This window comes from Schistocerca americana, chromosome 3 (genome assembly GCF_021461395.2).
Source record: "Schistocerca americana isolate TAMUIC-IGC-003095 chromosome 3, iqSchAmer2.1, whole genome shotgun sequence".
Classification (NCBI taxonomy): domain Eukaryota; kingdom Metazoa; phylum Arthropoda; class Insecta; order Orthoptera; family Acrididae; genus Schistocerca; species Schistocerca americana.
In genome coordinates, this window is record NC_060121.1 from 971,333,080 (window position 1) to 971,352,454 (window position 19,375).

The 19,375-nt window shown below is 37.7% G+C and overlaps 1 protein-coding gene across 1 annotated transcript in view; it reads left to right on the forward strand.

The window, feature by feature from the left end:
- Positions 1–2,540, forward strand: part of LOC124605251 (mediator of RNA polymerase II transcription subunit 1-like) — a 206,499-nt gene extending 203,959 nt beyond the window's left edge. Inside the window, exon 13 of the mRNA XM_047136808.1 lies at positions 721–2,540. Coding sequence (XP_046992764.1) covers positions 721–2,357 — 1,637 coding nt within the window. The 3' untranslated portion in view covers positions 2,358–2,540. The remainder of the gene's footprint in view (positions 1–720) is intronic.
- Positions 2,541–19,375: the final 16,835 nt, after the last annotated feature.

The window sequence follows — 19,375 nt, forward strand, 5'->3', positions numbered from 1 at the left end:
CATTTCACTTACTACCTATTGCTGTATTGCTCACGGTATGTTCAGTAGGTGAACAGATATAGAACTGCAAATTACTTGTTGCTGTCAGTGTGTTAGGTGGTGGACGAAAGTTTCATAGCCTAATGATGCACTCTGTTTTTCTGCTGATGGTTAGCCTTCTGCCTGCTGATCTGTTTAACGGTCCACCAACCAATGGTGATGCGATTGTGAAATAACATAAGCATGTGGGAATCTCCCCAGTTAGCAATAGCTGGATTAATTAATAAAAGCATTAGGATCAGTATTCTTACAGACTCTGATGACTTCCAAACTGATAAATGACATGTGCAATTGAGTTTATTTGAGCTGTAGAATTAGTGCAAAGCTAAAACAGTGATGAGAGTCACATCGTATGTACCCCATATATTTCTGATCCTCTTGGTCTTGTTCCAGCAGTTGGTAAGTAGTCAGTCCTTTTTTTTATTTCAAATAGTGTTATAATTCTTGTTCCTATTATTGGTACAATATGCAAGTAATGACACCATTCTCAGACAGAAATATTACTTAGCGATTCTTTTTCCGTCATCCAGGAGGATAAAATAGCCATTGCCAGAAACATAGTCTGTTCTTAAGCTCATTATATCAAAAACTTCTTGTCTCATGTATTGATAGTAGTTACGTTAAGTTCATTTTATATCATTCTGGAGTGGTATCCAGGCACTGTGTTTTGTCCTTTCACAGGATCTGGATCAAGTCCAAAACTGAAGTCATCAAGTGTGAAATTGAAACAACTGGATTTGTCATCAAGCAATCTTACTCTCGAGAGAGTGAATACGAGTTGTGCTTCTAGTGGTGGAACAACACCTCCTAGTGGCACAAGTGGCAGTGGAAGCAGCAGTGGAGGCAAAGGAGCACCTGGCACTAATCCCACAGGCAAGCGAAAGGGCTCACTGTCAGCTGTCATTGATAAGCTAACGGCACAGCATTGTGAACAAGGTGACAGTATAGTAAAAGATGGTTCCAGGTCAGGTGGTGTTCCTGGTACAGTTGGAGCAGGAGGAAATAGTGGAAACACCACTGGACCTAAGCAGCCTGGTGAGTACATGGTAAAACCCAGTTCTGATGGTATAAAACTTACTATCAATAAAACACGAACCAAAGACTCGAAGCCAGCAAGCCGCAATCAGTCGAGTGGTTCGTCGACAGGAAGTACGGGATCCCCAAAAACACATACTGGTTTGAAGCCTGGTGTCAATAGTGGTCCTGCCTCAAAGAAACCACATTCAGGTGGCCCACCTAGGTCACAGACATCACCATCAAATGGTACCACATCAGGATCTGCATCTACAGCAGCAACCGGAACAGGAGTGATGACAGTTGCTGCGTCATCTGGGTCTGTGAGTGGAGCTCGTTCACCGGCAAACACGTCGAACAAGACTGGCGGTAGTGGCAAGGCTGGTAGTTCCAAAACTGGTGGATCCAAGCAACTCGGTGGTTCGCCGAAGACGGGCACACGAGATGGGAAAACGGCACGCCCTGCCAAGGGATCCAGTGACAGACTTGGATCTCCATTTGGTGCTGGTGGTAAACCGGGTGACAGTCGTAAAGGCAGTGGTGCAGCTCTCGGAACGGATACTGTAGCTGCTGATCCATTCAGAACTGGAACATCTTCCAAACTGGAGGTAGCACTGCCACCACTTAAAAGCCTCGATACCAAATTTCAGATACCCAAATTATCAGCACGCAACAGTGGGTCGAACTCAACAGCAGTGTCACTGGGCAGCGACAGGTCAACTGTGGTGGACAGAGTGATTCAGCCGGTGCAAGATAGACCCGATTCTAAATTTGTGCCAGGAAAATCAGTAGTAGCCGAAGGTAATAAAAGTCCTGTACCTGGTACAAGACAGGTACTGTCTTTACAGCTTCAGCAAACTCCCTCACAACCCATAGCCCCACCACGACCTTCTTCGCCTTCTGCAAGGTTTCCAGTAGCAGCAACAGTAGCGGGTTCACTTTCGGTGTTGCCGTCCGGTGATAATAGTTCTGAAATGTCGGACTCGGGACCTATTGCAGATACAGTCTCTTCGCACGCTCCCTCTGCACAGGAAGCAGCAGAGCTGCTGTTAGATTTTTCAGCTGCCAAACAGTCATTACAAGTGGCAGGGCCTTCTATTCCTTGCCGTAGACGGAGCCCACCTCCTCCTCTTCCCCCTCCACCACCTGCCTTTCCTGCAGGTTCACCATCTGTTTCTGTGCACATAGTCAAATCACCAGCTCCAGCTGCCTCACCCCTGGTGACCCCCTCTCCCCATTCTGTGTCACCATGCATCACTGATGACGAATTGATGGACGAAGCATTGGTCGGAATGGGTAAATGAGGTACGGCACCTGCCCAGTCAAGCTCCTCCTCGGGTTTGTCGTGGGCATCAGCTGGTGATATGTGAACTTTCGTGTCAATGTTACTGTGCTACATACCACAAAAGCTACACTTGTCACTGAAGTTACTATGTGTGTTGAAAAGTGCTTCTTATACTCAGACTTTTTTGTAAGGTTGACAGTGATTTACGTGGTCTCTGTGCTACCTAATTTTCTTTTCTGAGGATAAGTGTAACTGTATTATATTTATGTCTTTACAAGTGACATGAAATGTCCCATGATTGTGATGTGCGTCATTCTACATTTTTGTTTCAATATGGTTCTTAAATTTAGACTATACCAGGAATGCAATTCATGATCAGACTTTTGCCTATTAAATTTTTCTGTATCTTCGTATTTATTTCTTCGCACAGAGAATATTGTGAAGAACTTTGTTACTTTTTCTCTGATATGGCAGGTGAACGAAATAACCAGTTAGCGTGTAATGTGGAGATGCTATTATGTGCCTCATGTTTTGCAATTCCTTGTACTTATGCACCATTTGTGTATGCAATACTTTGGAACAGTGATAGAGATTTCCAGATGTGACCGCTCAAATGTATATAATGAAGTATTTATGTCTGTCTAGCAATACATTTACACATTCTTGTATTTATCTAGAATTCTCTTCTTATTAAGTACAATATGAAGGTAATATTGAGTGGCACAGCATATGGAATTTGGGCATTTAGTTCTACATCTGTTAGGGAAAACTTCAATGTGCAATTTTAAGCAAATTTTTATTTTATTAATTATGTTGGAATGTGTGCAGAATGTGAGTTGCTAAAAGAAATTGCCTGTACAGTTCTTTTATATACACATATATATATATAAATATATAATTTCTTCAATGTAATGTTCTATAGATGTTGGACCAAATCATATATGTTGGAAAAGAATATGGTAAACCAGTTAAAGGCATTATAAACTACACTTACCAAGTGGGAATGGTTTTGAACATTTTGTACAAATAAGCGTTGATTTAACATTCGGCAAACAGTGATTATAAAGCTGCTTCCTTTCTTTCGTTTTACTCCCCATATTTCTCATTCTATGTTATAAGTTTTCCTGGTAATACAGGATTTCATTATGACGTATAATGTACTTAATGCGAATTTCAGTGTGATGTCGAAATAATGGGATTGTAATCAGTCTTTTGGTTGGTCAAGCAGTTTTATGTGGACTCTGTGAGGAGGACAAATGGAACTCCATTATGTGTGCAATAAAATGCATGAACATACATACTCTTCGTAGATTAATGAGAATGTGGCATGAATATTTATTCTAATCACCCAGTATTGCTTTTGCCTGAAAGCAAGCTTTTTTTAAGTAAGTTTTTTTGTAAATTCATTATTCCAGCTGGCATTTGACCATTTCAACTGATTTAGAGATAAGGTGTCTCATTACATTTGTTTTTCATAGTGTCACAAATAGCTTATATTCTTCTGTTGTAGGTGCACTTTTTCACAACTGTGATGTAAATGCTTTCTTATTCTTTGTATGGATATCTTTTCATATGTATTCATCTTCTGCAAATTTCAGTTACCCAATCCTTCTTCTAATCAAAATATATCCACACAAGTGAGATGAAAACAAAAATTGTTGACCTTGTGCTGAATCAAAAAGTCTAATTCAGTTAGTTTTAAAACCCACAAATACAGTGGTGAAAAATGTAACACATTCTCTGAGTTTGGGAACTTCCTTCTTTGGTGGATAAAGAGAATGCACTAGAGGGCATGATGGCGCAGAAGGGGGGGGGGGGGGGGGGGGGTAGAGAGAGAAGTTATGTAGAAAGAATAATTCCATGTTGGAAATTAATGGAACCAAATAGAGGACTATGAAAGAAATCAAAAAGAAAGAAGAATTTATGTGAAACGGATGAAAAGAAAAAACAATAGGTGTACAAATGATTTATATAGGGGTATAAGGCAGGATTCACTCAGTTCATATCAGGAAGGTGGATTATAATGTGTAGGCAATCGTGGAAAGTAAAATAGTCATAGAAATAGTGGAGGAATTAAAAACTGGATATTGGAGGCGGTAGTGAATAAGGCGATGAATAATATTTGCTACTATCATCCACAAACTACTGTCATGTCCCACAGCTGGTTGTGCAGCATGTATGCTTATTACCATAAGTTCCTTTAGTAGTAATTCACACATTATTTGTAAACATTTACAAATTATTTTACTTCCATTACGTAATGTATATATCATTTATAACTGATTAAACAATTGTTCAATCACAAAAAATCACTTAATAAACTTTACCCTTATGTTGATCAATATTGCAAATCAATTCGCAAAACTCACTTTGTTTAGTAAAGTCAATATGTTTTAGAAGTCCTTACTTCATTCCTTATCTCAGTCCCCTTTTAGTTACAGCATGTCACTGTTGATTTTACTTTGTATAGCACTGTCCCAATCATTTCGAGTTTTGTATTGCTGAAGGCTTTCATGAATGTCTTTACTTGTATAGTATTGTCTGAGTTTAAAAACATGGTATAAAATCTTTACTTTGTTTTCAATAAAATAAAGTTGTGTGTTCATTTTCTCAGTGCACCTGCTCTGTGATTGTCATAACAATGACATAGATACAAAATGTGTTAACAGGCCCCACTTTTAGCTTTTTGATAATTGTTGAGTTTCAAACACCCCTCCTCCTCCTCCTCCTCCTCCTCCTCCTCCCATAAGCCATAAAATTTCACATCAGATGTGTGTTTCACATGCCATATTTCTCGTCAGGTAAATGGTTATGCTCCTTACTCCTGTTTACGTGACACTACTTTCATGCCATTGGTGTCTTGAGATGATTTATAATGACATTTTAGCTTCTCTTTTGTTCTTTCTTTAAAGCTGAAGGTATGTACCTTTCTCATTGAAATACTATATGTCCTAAGATATATGAGGCAACTACGTATTACCTAATGTTTTCAAAATTCTCATCATACTGCATGGCACTACAAGACTGCCTCCTGTGGTCCAGATTTGTTTTGTTATTGCAAATACATTTTCTGCTCACTGAACACTTTGGTAGACCCTTGTAGAGACTGATTTTTGTAATGAACAAAAGCTGCTTTCAAAAGTAGTCAGTCATTTTGGAGCACTGTTTTACTTCTTAATTTGCATGATCATTATGGAACTTTCATATTGAAAAAGCTCAGGCAAATAGTCTGTACTCATCTGTCTCTCTCCTTTGATTTATTGCCCCCACAGCTACAAAATTTGTGTTAACCTTTTCCTTTGTGTCTGATTTACCCTTTTTAATTCCTGTACTCTTTTTCCCATCCTTATGCTGTCATTTTATATTCTGACACCCCCGTCCCGTACTTTTGTGATTTTTTTATTTTGTTTTTTATTACTAACATTTTTCTGCAAGCTGCTTGAATTTTATTATTATTACTCCATTATTCACATTCATGTTTTATGCCCGATGTCATGTAAGATCATTGTTAGTGTCTTTCGATTTTACTTCTTAAATTGTATTTCTGACTTACCCAGGCTTGTATTCACAATATCTGGCAACATTTTACATTACTTCTAATTGTTTTTTACCTCAATGATTCCTTCAAAACACACAAAATTTGTATTGTTTTTACTGTTGCTTTTTATCATTACCTTATCAGTGTGTGTTGAATTAACATCTTTTTAACCTATGTTTCTTATTTTGTTCCCCCCCACAGAGCCAAGACAGTTGAGGAAACGAGAAATTCCTATAAACGTGGTCAGAAATTCAGTAACCGTAAGCCATGAAATTGAACAGTTTATGAGACAATTACGATTTATCACTGTTAGTAAGAGCTCTCTGACCACATGCTAGTGGTGTTTTGAAATTGTCATACGGACAATGGCAGTATATGTAGTAAAAGAAAAGAAAATAATGCACTTTATGAACAGAACCTTTGGTAGGATAATAATATAGGATAGTAATATTAATTGAGGTAACAAAATGAAAATTTGCAATGTGATGATCCAGTACTCAATTCACCTGACCTTTTTTTGTTTTGTTTTTCTTTTTCCCTCCTCCTCTTCTTCTTCTTCTTCCTTTAAAAATATTGTGTGTTGGTAGTCATATGTGTGTCTTGCCATGTAGCGCTCTCTCTCTCTCTCTCTCTCTCTCTCTCTCTCTCTCTCTCTCTCTCACACACACACACGCACGCACGCACGCACGCTTTTTTTCCAAATAATATTAAAACACTAAGCCAGTCACTGCATGCTTCTACAAGTGGTTTTTATAAAATTTTAATCATCACCTCAAAATTTACATAATTAGTTTTTTTGTTTGTTTGCATTACATGTCTGTAGTCCTGGTACACATTGAAATCCCTGCACCACAATATCGTTGAAAGCTACTGGAGGAGCCAAAACAAAATGGTGCAGCCTTTTGATAAAATGGAGTATTGTGCAGTACCTCATTTCTGCTGAAAATGAACTTACATGATACTCCACTTTATCAATGCACTGTGACTCCTTTCTTCCCCCTCCAGTGTCCTTCTGCAGTATTGCAATGCAGAGTGCAATGTGAGTATCAAGACAGCAGATATGTACCTGCAAATTAACAAATCATTATGTAACTTTATTTTTTCAGAGTGACATTTAAAACTATCCCTTGTGTGAGCTTACGTCATTTTAAGAAAAGCTTTGAGTGAGTAAGGGAAGTTATTGAAATTGACAGTTTGTGAAATAGAAAACACTGTTGTGATTAGTGTCATCAATAATATGACTGAAATGAGTGAATGGCACCTTTTCGCTTAGGAGTCCAGATACGTTATTCGGACAATATGAAAAACAAATACAAATTATAATAAAACTCCCAATTTAGGCTGCGTCATTCACCCTGTCGTGTTATTTTTCTTAATTGTTTAGCCTCACCTTTGCAGTAATTGACATTGTCCATGACTTCCTGTAGTATTCCTTTTTCTTTCTTCGTTTTTCCTTAGGAGGAACCCCTCTTTCAGAGAGGCTGAGATTCTCAATATTTTCTTTTCTCCCCTCACCCCCCCCCCCCCCCCCCCCCCTTCAGTAAGTCCACAACATTCCACGTATGTGGCATGTACAGCAATTGTATCTGTTGCCGTATGTAGTACATTGCGTGCTAAATTCTTGAGTGTCACTTGTATGCAAGCTCTTGTTAAGACTTGTAGAGTTGATCCTCTTTATGTAGTATGTATTTCAGTGCTGTGTTCAACATCATATATATTAGTATGTATTTGTTCCACATGTATACGTGGTGTTATTATGAAGTTTCTGAAGTGTATTTTGTACCTGAAGATATATTTCCAGGTTTCCAACCACAGTGGCAATTCCATTTCCAGCACGGTATTTTGACAAGTAGCCTGGTTGTCTTTATCAGGTGCTGTGAGTGATTAATCATCATAATGTGCTCACTGCCTGGACTCTAGCCAAACTGACAAAGACTATGGCTCATAGTGCCTGAGGAAGAGAATTAAGTATGTTCTGTAGAAAAATTGTCTAGTCAACCTGGCTGGTCACCCAGAAATATATCTTCATCAGTCATTCTGGGTAAATGTTAGAAATTATATTTTAAGCATTTTATTTTTGATGAGCTGTATATAACTTGCTTATCAGAATTTTCTGTAATGTGCCAAAACTATTTACTGTCAAAAATGAAAGGACAGATACCTACAAGAACAAAGAATGTCAAGTGAGTTGACAGATAATTTTCTTTCCATGTGTGATGCTTGTGTTATAGATCTCATATATTTCATAGTGTCTTCCCAAATTACTAGAATGTCATCACTGAACTAGAAACTTTTATTTTCTATTGTGGGAATGCAAGAAGCATGTTGATTGTTTCACACTATAATGTTAAATCAGTTTTAAGGACTCTAAAGAAAAGTTGTTAGTAAGTAATTGTTGTCTGGAGGACAAGTTGGCAACCAAATTTTAATTTGTTTTACATACATAACAGAATCAGCGACTTATATTACTTACAAAGAATACATAAGTAATGAAGATATGAAGTTTGTCGACACCACTGTGTAACTGGTGTAACTCCTGACACCCTCTGAGATCAACAGTCCTTTCATGTGGAAAGTTCATGGAGTGTGTAGCTGGTAAAGTCAGAGAACTTACATGATATTCTAAGAAGGTGGTGCGCAGCAATCAGCAGTTGGGATGCTGTTCATGGGAATATTTATGCAACTGCATGTCTCTCTGCATAAGATGAGTTGCAGCATTGGGTGCATTGTATTCTAAGGAGAAGTGTTGGGGGCACCAGTCTTGCTTTTCAAGACAACTGCTGCAACAAGTGAGTACAAACTTCTGAAGAGTAGTGGATGGCATTAGGACATGGGACCAAAATGTACTATCCTTGCTTATATGTGTGCCATGCCTCATATATTATTTTTGTTATGAGTGAAAGGAATTTCCCATGCTGAAACATCTCCTAGCTGAATTATCTTAGAAATTTTATGATTTCAGCTTTTGTAAATGTGAGAAACCTTCAATAATGTTTTATCTCGGATTATACAACGAGTCTAATTGAAAAATTGCCTCAGTTCAGAAACAACTTCAGCTGAATGATGTATGCTCTCAAATGAACTTTGAAGTAGTTGAGGAAAGAATGTGTATGACGGATATCTACAAATTGTAGTAAAAAGCTCAATTATTGAGCACAAAAAATTGTACTGTAGCAAAGTATATCACATTGTTTTTCAGCACTTTCCAAAGTACGAGCTCTTCTGCTTTGTATGTCTTTAGGTTAAAAATGAATGTGAAGTATTAATTTCTTAAATTGTTTTGTATGCTTTTGAATCTTTGATATAGTAACTTGAGAGCTTCACTTCAAGATAGAATGTGCTTCCAAGAGTTCTTTTTCATTTAGAATCTTCGGAGAATCCAAAAATATGAAATGAAATTTGAAATCATTGACTTAATTTTTCCCTCTTGGTTGCATATTATGATATATTTAATGTTTTTTTAAAAAAATAGAAATTTGGTGTTTTACTTTTGTTCAGGAACTCTATCCTTAGCTCGCCCGTACCTTCACTGATCATGGTTGTGGTGTGTTTATAGAAATATATTGTAATATAGATTTGTGTTTCGGAAAATGATGAGATATTTTGAATGTTTGAAGATAAACATTATGGTGCTAGAGGTTGCTGTTTGCAGTTTATATTCTCTAAATTTTTAAAAAAATTTGTACTTGTAAAAAATAACTGTATTATTATGTAAAGTGTGTTTATATGTATATTGTCAAAATATTTTACCTTTATTTTAAAAGGTATATTGTAAATATTAGTAATACATGAAAATGATAATTTTGCATATATTCAGTGTTGTGATTAAGACCACCAAAAGATGTTTTTCCCCTTTGAATGTGAATTACACGCAATACCATAATTTATTCTCTGTTTGTTCTTCTTTTATTAAAATGCTGTTTTTTTCTTTATATGAAAAGTGATTTTATTGGAAATGTATTTTTCTCAGTGCCAACAAGAGAAAACATATTTATGTGGTACATGTACTAACTGTACAGAAAAATTAAAATTCATTACAAGCACATGAACATAAGATTAGAAGTGCATCTGAGAACTCTTTTTCATTATTTTCCCTGTCCTATTGAAAGTACACAAATACATAAAACATACGGTTTCATTGTGTTGTCATAGTGATACCACTCAGTGAGCACCCAAGTACAAATATTTGAGTTTTTCAAAATATGTGCAGTTTGAAAACATAAAGTTTCCAGTGAATTTTAAGTGTTTCAAAATATTGCTAATAGTCTGTCATACTTGTCTCACTCATTATTGCATATGTTTGTACACTCTTCCTTTAGTGGATACTAACAGACAGTAATACTACAAACATGCACCAAACAAGGACTTGAGTATACTGTAGTTTCTTGAAGTGATGAAACATCATCTGAGTAGTGTCAGGTTTACAAATAACAAAATTGTATAAAGAAGACCATATTCGTTGGGTAGTTAAATGTGGATATACACAGATGCAGCATATTGTGCTTAATAATAAGCCTCTCAGGTCGTTCAACAAATTTCGAATAAGTATGCAGCTGGTGAACCCATAATCCTGAGTTCACTACCACAGAAGTTTTACTAGAGAGTGTGAAAAAAAGGAATTTTGTAGCAAGTAGATACAGTGAAAGAAGCCAGCTGTAAATTTGGTAAAGCAGTTATGGATGGGCTATTTACAATTTGTACAGAAACCAGATGGCAGTTTAGTCGAGGGGGATGAAAGGGAAGCAGTTGTTGAGAAGGGAGTGAGACAGTGCTGTAGCCATCTCCAATGTTATTCAATCTGTATATTGAGCAAGCAGTAAAGGAAACAAAAGAAAAATTTGAAGTAGGAATTAAAGTCCAGAGAGAAGAAATAAAAACTTTGATGATTGCAGATGACATTGTTAATTCTGTCAGAGACAGTAAACGACTAGGAAGAGGAGTTGAATGGAATGGAGGGTGTCTTGAAAGGAGATTATAAGATGAACATCAACAAAAGCAAAATGAGGACAATGGAACGTAGTCGAATTAAATCAGGTGATGTTGAGGGAATTAGATTAGGAAATGAGACACTTAAAGTAGTAGATGAGTTTTGCTATTTGTGAAGCAAAATAACTGATGATGGTCGAAGTAGGGAGGATGTAAAATGTAGACTGGGAATGGCAAGAAAAGCTTTTCTGAAGAGGAGAAATTTGTTAACATTGAGTATAGTGTCAGGACGTCCTTTCTGAAAGTATTTGTATAGAGTGTAGTCATGTATGGAAGTGAAACATGGACGATAAACAGTTTAGACAAGAAGAGAATGGAAGCTTTTGAGATGTAGTGCTACAGAAGAATGCTGAAGATGAAATAGGTAGATCAAGTAACTAATCTGGAGGTATTGAATAGAACTGGGATAAAGAGAAATTTGTGGTACAACCTGACTAAAAGAAGGGTTCAGTTAGTAGGACACATTCTGAGGCATCAAGGAATCACCAATTTAGTTTTTTTTTTTTTTTTTTGGGGGGGGGGGGGGGGGGGCAAATCATAGAGGGAGACTAAGAGATGAATACAGTTAGCAGATTCAGAGAGATGTAGGTTGCAGTAGTTATTCAGAGATGAAGAGGCTTGCATGGGATAGAGCAGTGTGGACAGCTGCATCAAACCAGTCTTTGGACTGAAGATTACAACAACAACACCACCACCTTGTATATCTAAATCAGTGAGGTATTCCAAAGAACAAACTAATTATGTGGAATGCTCTGCACTTTGAAGATTAAGTGAGGGAAAATACTGTTTACCTCTACGCAAGGCCTTTAGATATTTTTTAAAAAAAATTCTCCTGCACATTTAGAAAGTTGAATCAGCATGTGATTGTCCTTGTGCAATGATGACTGCAAGTGCATATGTGTATTAATATCCTTTTCAGCAAACTTACCACTTTGCCGGAGCGCTGGTAAAAATAATGACTTCCCAACCCGCACAGTAAGTTTCCATAAATCGGCAGTATTAACAAAATGTGTTCCTACCATAATCTCCATAACCTGTCCCTTGGTAGAACGTGAAACATGGTTTCATTGTTCCAGCTCACGTCAAACTTCTCCAGTGAACCATACCTTCTGTCAAGTCATTGAAGTGCTATATCTCTACCCGGTAAAAAAAAAAAAAAAAAAAAAGAAAAAAGAAAAAAAAATCGAATGAACCACAGAAATTGGTCACTCAGCTGGACAGAAATACTGAAGGATTTTGAGAGGAATTTTGATGGAAATATTTGCTTTGTATCACCATCTATGGGCATTATCCAGACAATGCTGGAATCCTTTATTTGAATTATTGCTGTTGCCAGTCGCAAAACAAATTCTTTTATGATTGAAAAAAATAAACACAAAGTGATTTGACTTATGACACCAAACAGACATGTTGTTTACACAACAACTGTTTCTTCCCCTGTCTGAAATTTGTAATACATTATCAGCTGTTTCAAAATGCAGCATGATGTGCTGTGATACAAATTAAGTGATGAAATTATTGACACTTTGACAAATGTTATGATTTTCTGGCTTACTCGGGGGGACTATTTGATTCTTAGGAAGCAATATAACTGGAAAGTAATGTTGTAAATAGCGTATTAGGGATTATATTCGATAAGCTTGTAATCCTCCCATAGTTTGCATTTTACAGACTGGGAAGCTCGAGCGGCTCATTAATTTTTAGTATTTAGTATTAATTTTCACCATTCTGGCCAGAGCTGGTGGTCATGTTTGCATGAGATGTGTTTGCTTGTGTGTACGAATGGTGTGTATTTCAATGTTTCTCTTTTGCTGGTGAAAACTATGGCTGAAAGCTTTGTGTAAGTGCCTATTAAATGTGCCCGTCTGCAACTTAACATGTCATCTTTATGATAAGTAACAATTTATTGTTTCCTACATTGTTGATCTTCCTACCTGGAGTTTCAGTCGTTTAACTTCCTGTATAGAGTTATAAGATGGTAATATAATATTAATGACCAGGCATAGCAAGGACTTTGATACTAATTGTTCAGTCTGTTGATAAGTGTTTATATTTTTAAAGTTTCCTTTCTTGACAAATGATATGAGGGTGATTTGATGAGACAGTTACCAAAGCAAGAAAAAATGTTTGTTTCATAAACAACTCACCTTACTTCTCGACATAGTCTCCTTTGAGAGATATACACTTGGTCCAGTGATCCTCCAGCTTTTTCATCCCATCAGAAAAATAGTTTCTATCAAACTCTGCACAATATGTGTTGGCTGCAACTATCACTTTCTCATTTTATGAATTTTTTTTCCTAAAAAGCCAGAGTTCCAAGTTAGGGAATGGGAAGACGTCACTTGGGGCCAAGTCTGGTGAATAGGGTGGATGAGGAACAATTGAAAGACCAGCTGATACACTTTTGCCATTATTATCGCCAATTTGTGGGATGTTGCATTGTCTTGGTGAAAGAGCACTTTTTTGAATTTCAGCCTTGGTCTTTTTTCAGCCAAGGAAAGTTTCAAATGATCCAACAGTGAATCATGATAGGGTCCAGTTATGGTTCTGCCTTTTTCCAAGTAATTTATCAGGATTATTCCTGATCTGGCACAGGAAAGGCTTCTACTAACTGTAAATTTTTTTGATAAGTGTTTGTATTTTTAAAGTTCCCTTTCGTGACAAGTTACATGAGAGTTTTTTGATAAGACTGGTAAAAAAAACAAGAAAAAATGTTTGTTTCACAAAAACAGTTTGTGCACTTTTGCCATTGTTATTGCTGATGTGTGGGATGATGCACTATCCTGGTTAAAGAGCACTTTTTTTTGCATGCCAATCTTTGTCTTTTTTCAGCCCGTGCAAGTTTCAAAGAATCCATCAGTGAAGCATAATAAGGTCCAGTTATGGTTCTGCCTATTTCTAAGTGTACATCCTTGTATCCAACCATGTTTAAATTCATTACTACAAAGGTAAATGGTCTTCAGTGATGGTACAGGCTCCACATGAACTTCATCCAGTTCTGTTTTTATTTGTGCAGTAGTCCAGCTGTTCAAATGAAAATATTAAATAACAGCACAAAATTGAGTTTTTGCCATTTTCAATTGTAGTCGACACACTGGCCAGTTCAGACAGCTGTCAGCAATGGAATGTACACTGTACAGTGTTTAAATTCTTTATATGATTCTTGGAATAATGAAGCTTACCGACCGTGAAAGCGCAACAAAAATGTCCAATTTTTTTGTGCAACTTTACTAGACTCATGAAACAATGCTCATATTTATACTATTAAGCCTCAGAAATAAATTTTGTGTCTCATTTTTTAAAAACAATCCCAATTATATCCCATTGATTTTCTTTTTAGAGTGACCATTTTATTTTATTATTTTTTTTCTTTATGGCCATTTTTGCTGCAGTTAGTTTGTACCAGGATTTATTAAGTCCTTCATACAAATGAAAGATAGCCCTACTTTCACCCGCACTTCCATTTGTGTAACCATAGCTCTCAGCTGCAGTGAGACGTGAGCTAGCTGCAGAAAATACAGAATGTAGGTTTCAAAATTTTGCCAGAGAAATATGTACATTTTCTTTTTAATTGTATTGACTGACTTTACAGAAGTGTGAATCATACAAATTGTATAGGGTTCTAAAAGTCAATTTTAAAGATACAAGTGTCATAGAAAAGTTCTTGCAGAATATAAATGCTTTTGGATTAAAGGAGGCCATTCATTGAAAAGGAGAAGGGTTGAGATAGGAAGCTTTTTTCTTCCATGTGTGCCTATCGACAACTCAGCGCTTCTGCTTTTCAGTGAATGATCTCCTTTAATCAAAAAAATATTTTAAATATGTTTCCAGAATGAGATTTTCACTCTGCAGCGGAGTGTGCGCTGATATGAAACTTCCTGGCAGATTAAAACTGTGTGCCCGACCGAGACTCGAACTCGGGACCTTTGCCTTTCGCGGGCAAGTGCTCTACCAACTGAGCTACCGAAGCACGACTCACGCCCGGTACTCACAGCTTTACTTCTGCCAGTATCTCGTCTCCTACCTTCCAAACTTTACAGAAGCTCTCCTGCGAACCTTGCAGAACTAGCACTCCTGAAAGAAAGGATATTGCGGAGACATGGCTTAGCCACAGCCTGGGGGACGTTTCCAGAATGAGATTTTCACTCTGCAGCGGAGTGTGCGCTGGTATGAAACTTCCTGGCAGATTAAAACTGTGTGCCCGACCGAGACTCGAACTCGGGACCTTGGAAGGTAGGAGACGAGATACTGGCAGAAGTAAAGCTGTGAGTACCGGGCGTGAGTCGTGCTTCGGTAGCTATAGAGTGTAGACACACACACACACACACACACACCACACACACACACACACACACACACACACACACCCTGTGTGGCTCCATTATGTCATGACAGCTCACTGCCTGTGCTAATTAGTCTTTCAATTGTTTACATTTCACCAGGACTTGAAATTAACATTCAGATAGATGAGTTCCAATGCTATATGAAATTTGTTCAGACACCAGATGAGCAGTCATGGATCAGTACAGCACCCCATTACTTTTAGTTTCCCATGAAGTTCATGTCACAGCATGTTATTGCTGTCTTTAACTGCTACTTGTAACCAGGGATGTGTGTTTAAATTTGATTGCTCTTGTGCCTATCTCTGTCCACAGGCAGACACAAATATTTTAACAATTGCTTTACTTACCAGCGACATAATGCAAGATTCATTGTATACACAGCACCATGAAATGTGATGTAACAGTTAAATGTCTTAACCAGTCTGAAAGTACATAACCACAAAGACTTTTTAAGTTACTAAATTTAATTTAAAATTTTAGAAACTAACAGGTCTCTTCCTTTTAAATATGCCAGTAAAATATTATTTTACACTATTTAACCTAAGTAATGTGCATTTGTCCCAGTATATGCATTTGCAGTGACTTTACAAGATAACTATAAACATGTGTGATTTAAAACTTTCCTCGCATACATATTGTGCTACAATATTTCGGTGCAGTGTCTTCTGGCCATCTTCAGGTGATACTGGCGAAAATGCACTGAGCACTGGTACGTAAAGCCCCGCCGGCACATGTGTGGTATATTCACTTGGCTTTGCATATGTGCTACTTGAGTGCATTCGATTCTGCTACGCCGTGAGCCTTCCGGGGTGAAAACTCACCGTATCGATATCAGTTCAATTGTCTTCCCGCGGTTCCATCACAGAACAATGCCGGCTATGGAGGTCACGGAGTTTTTCAACGATTGGATTCCATGCCAAATTCAAATGAAATCCGCCATCTTGATTACTAAGAGACTCACTGTCAGACAGTCGTATTTCCACGGATTCATTAATAACAGAACTCCAAAAATTAGACGTATGGGCCACGAGTTTGGTCTCACCGTAATTCATAATGACCTGTGGAAATACAGTGTTCGGCAATGGCAGGCATACAAGAGTGAAGTAGGCGAGTATGCCGCTGATGTTCTACAATGTGATCCTGCACAGTATGCGTCGTTTGCCCTGTATAAGATTTGCTGCATTCACACAGAATCCTGTACACACCTGCCTTGCGCAGCTCTAGGTCGTCTTTGACAGATCCAAACAGTGATGAAATTTTTGCAGGAGGGCGAAAGATTGCTTTCACTTTATATTTTCTTAGTATTCTGTCTATCTGTGGAAATATGACTGCCTGACAGTGAGTCTCTTATAAATCGGGATGGCAGATTTCAATTGAATTTGGCATAGAATCCAATCGTTAAAAAACTTTGTGACCTCCATAGCCGATGTAGTTCTCTGATGGAACTGCGGGAAGACAATCGAATTGATATCGATGCAGTGAGTTTTCACCAAGGAGGACGCGCGGCGCATCAGAATCAAACATGCTCAAGTAGCACATGTGCAACATGAAGTGGATCCACCATGCATGTGCCGGCAGGGCCTGAAATACCAGAGCTCAGTGCATTTTCGAGTGTCACCTGAAGATGGCCAAAAGACACTGCGCCGAAGTATTGTCGCAGGAAGTTACAGACATCCGGCGGTTTGCCCGAAATTTTGTGGAACAACTATAAAACTGTCTGAGTACACAGTAACAGCTGAGTATTGAACAGTTAAGCAATTTTCTTATTTGTTGTGACTTCCTAGGTACCTTTCACGCTATTCAATATTGTACCAAACTGCAAGAATCATTCAGAACACACTACTCTTACAATGGTACAGGAAGACTGTGTTGTTTACCGTGGAACATAACATGATAGCTAACAGAGAAAGAACACAATGAGGCCCTCATTCTGTCCCTCTGTGCACTATTACCTATATACTGAAGATAAAAGATTTGTATTATGTCAGAATGAGTTTGCTGCACGTGTAAACCATAGTTGGTTAGGCCAATAGAAGAGATCAGGTCGCAGAAAGCAATGACCCTCAGTCTGGTAAAGTATACTCATATCAATGTATCTGTTGCTTATTCACATGAACCAAATTATAGTAATAATAATTCTATATTATGATAGAAATAATTATCATCTATAGATATTGTATTGTCTTATAGTACTTATGTCCTTTTATTTATATTTAACAGAATATGTAAGATGCAATAACTCAGAATGTACTCTTGTGGGTTACCAATTTCTTCTGCTGACCTCTTAAGTTATGAACCATGATGTGTATTGTTTGTCACATCTATTTGTGTCAGATAAAAGTGTGTAAGAGTTACTATGGTAGTGTGTGTGTGGGGGGGAGAGGGGGGGGGGGGGGTCATGCATGCTACACAATACTATCTGGCATCTGGATATGGATTCCGCACTAACTCATAGCTTCAGTGCATCAGTAAATGTATCTTACTTTTATGAACTCTAAAAGAGACTGTCAGGTGCTACAAACTTGTGCATATAAATATCTCCTCCAGAAGGTTCACCAGTTTGTACTGCCTGTTGTGTATCATGTATCTGAATAGATTACTTTGCTTGGCTGTATTAATTAATCTATTCACATATCATTTTATTTATTCTCCACATGAGGGACAACCCTGTGAGAAATGGAGTTGCTGGTGGTGGTGGTTGCAGTTGCAGTAGTAGTAGTAGTAGTAGTAGTAGTACATTACTATTTTGATCATTAAAGATGCAATAAATGGCATATGTTGTTAATCAAAAGCACTTACTATATTTTAGTCCAACCTAACAAAGGCTGCAAAAAATAAAAGAGAAAGACAAGCAAAGGCTCTGTGCTTTCAGCAGGCGTTCGTCTACTGATGCTGTTTATTTACTGGGTTCATCTACTACTACATGCCTTAATGATTATATGAGTATATTGGTTGATGATTTATAACATTTTGGGTGTTACAATGGCAGGGTCTTCATACATTGTTTCCTTTAGTGCTAATAAAGAATCATAAGCCTAGGTTCCCAATATTCCAGTAATGTAGTGGATACAAAGCGGTTTTAATTTGGTTTTGAATTTATGCGGATTATTTATTTTTTTGTTGCATAACTAAGAACAATTTGTTAACAAGGTGTGCATATTGATGAAGAACAAATTTTTGTACTCTGCACAGGGGTATGAAATTACATGCAGATTATTTGTATATATTGTACTGGTCTCATTTTGATCAGTTTTTCAGAATCTGTAGTTTATTATGCCAGTGAATGACAGTAAGGCGTAAATGTACTGAAAGTGTGTGAAACATGTGGTACCATTTTTGCCTGTAAATTGAAATAGTGAGAGATACTTCTCAGTTCAAAGCAGGCCTTATTGAGCATCTTTCATCAGCTGACCAATGTATCCATCTGGACACCGAACACGACCACTAGGGTCGCAGATTCGAATCCTGCCTCGGGCATTGATTTGTGCGATGTCCTTAGTTTAGTTAGGTTTAGGTAGTTCTAAGTTCTAGAAGACTGATGACCTCAGAAGTTAAGTCCCATAGTGCTCAGAGCCATTTGAACCATTTTGGACACTGATGAATTTTACGCATGATGTATTATCTGGTAGTATCCAACAATAAATACTCCTGAAACCTGAAAATTATAGTTATTCCGTTGAAACTGCATAAGATAGATTTTTGTAAGATTTAGAATAGTTTGCTGTGAACCTGAGTCCATTCAGCAGTTTTCTTAGCTGCATCGGTGTAGTAAATAATTTAGGAGTGAAGGTAACAACTTACAGAGCATGAGGCCTTAAAGTTGTCGACAGGCACATAAATGAGACTGAAAACTTCACAAGGTTTCAGATGACTCCTTTTTTGAGCTAGGTAGCACATGCATGTATGCCGACACATACACCACACATCTGTACATTGTGTTGGCTGAATGCACAATGCTGGGACTATAGTTCTGCAGGCTGATTAAGGTGAGTGGTTGTGTTGGGTGGTATGGCTGAAGGGAGAAGTGAGGTGGAAGGGAAGGGTGGCTTGTGGCCTGGAGAGAGGTAGCAGACGCATGGAATAAAAATGCAACACATGGCACCAGAAAGTTTATGCAGTGCACAGTGGTATGGAGGAGTGGATTTGGAGGGAGTAACAGAACAGAGGAAG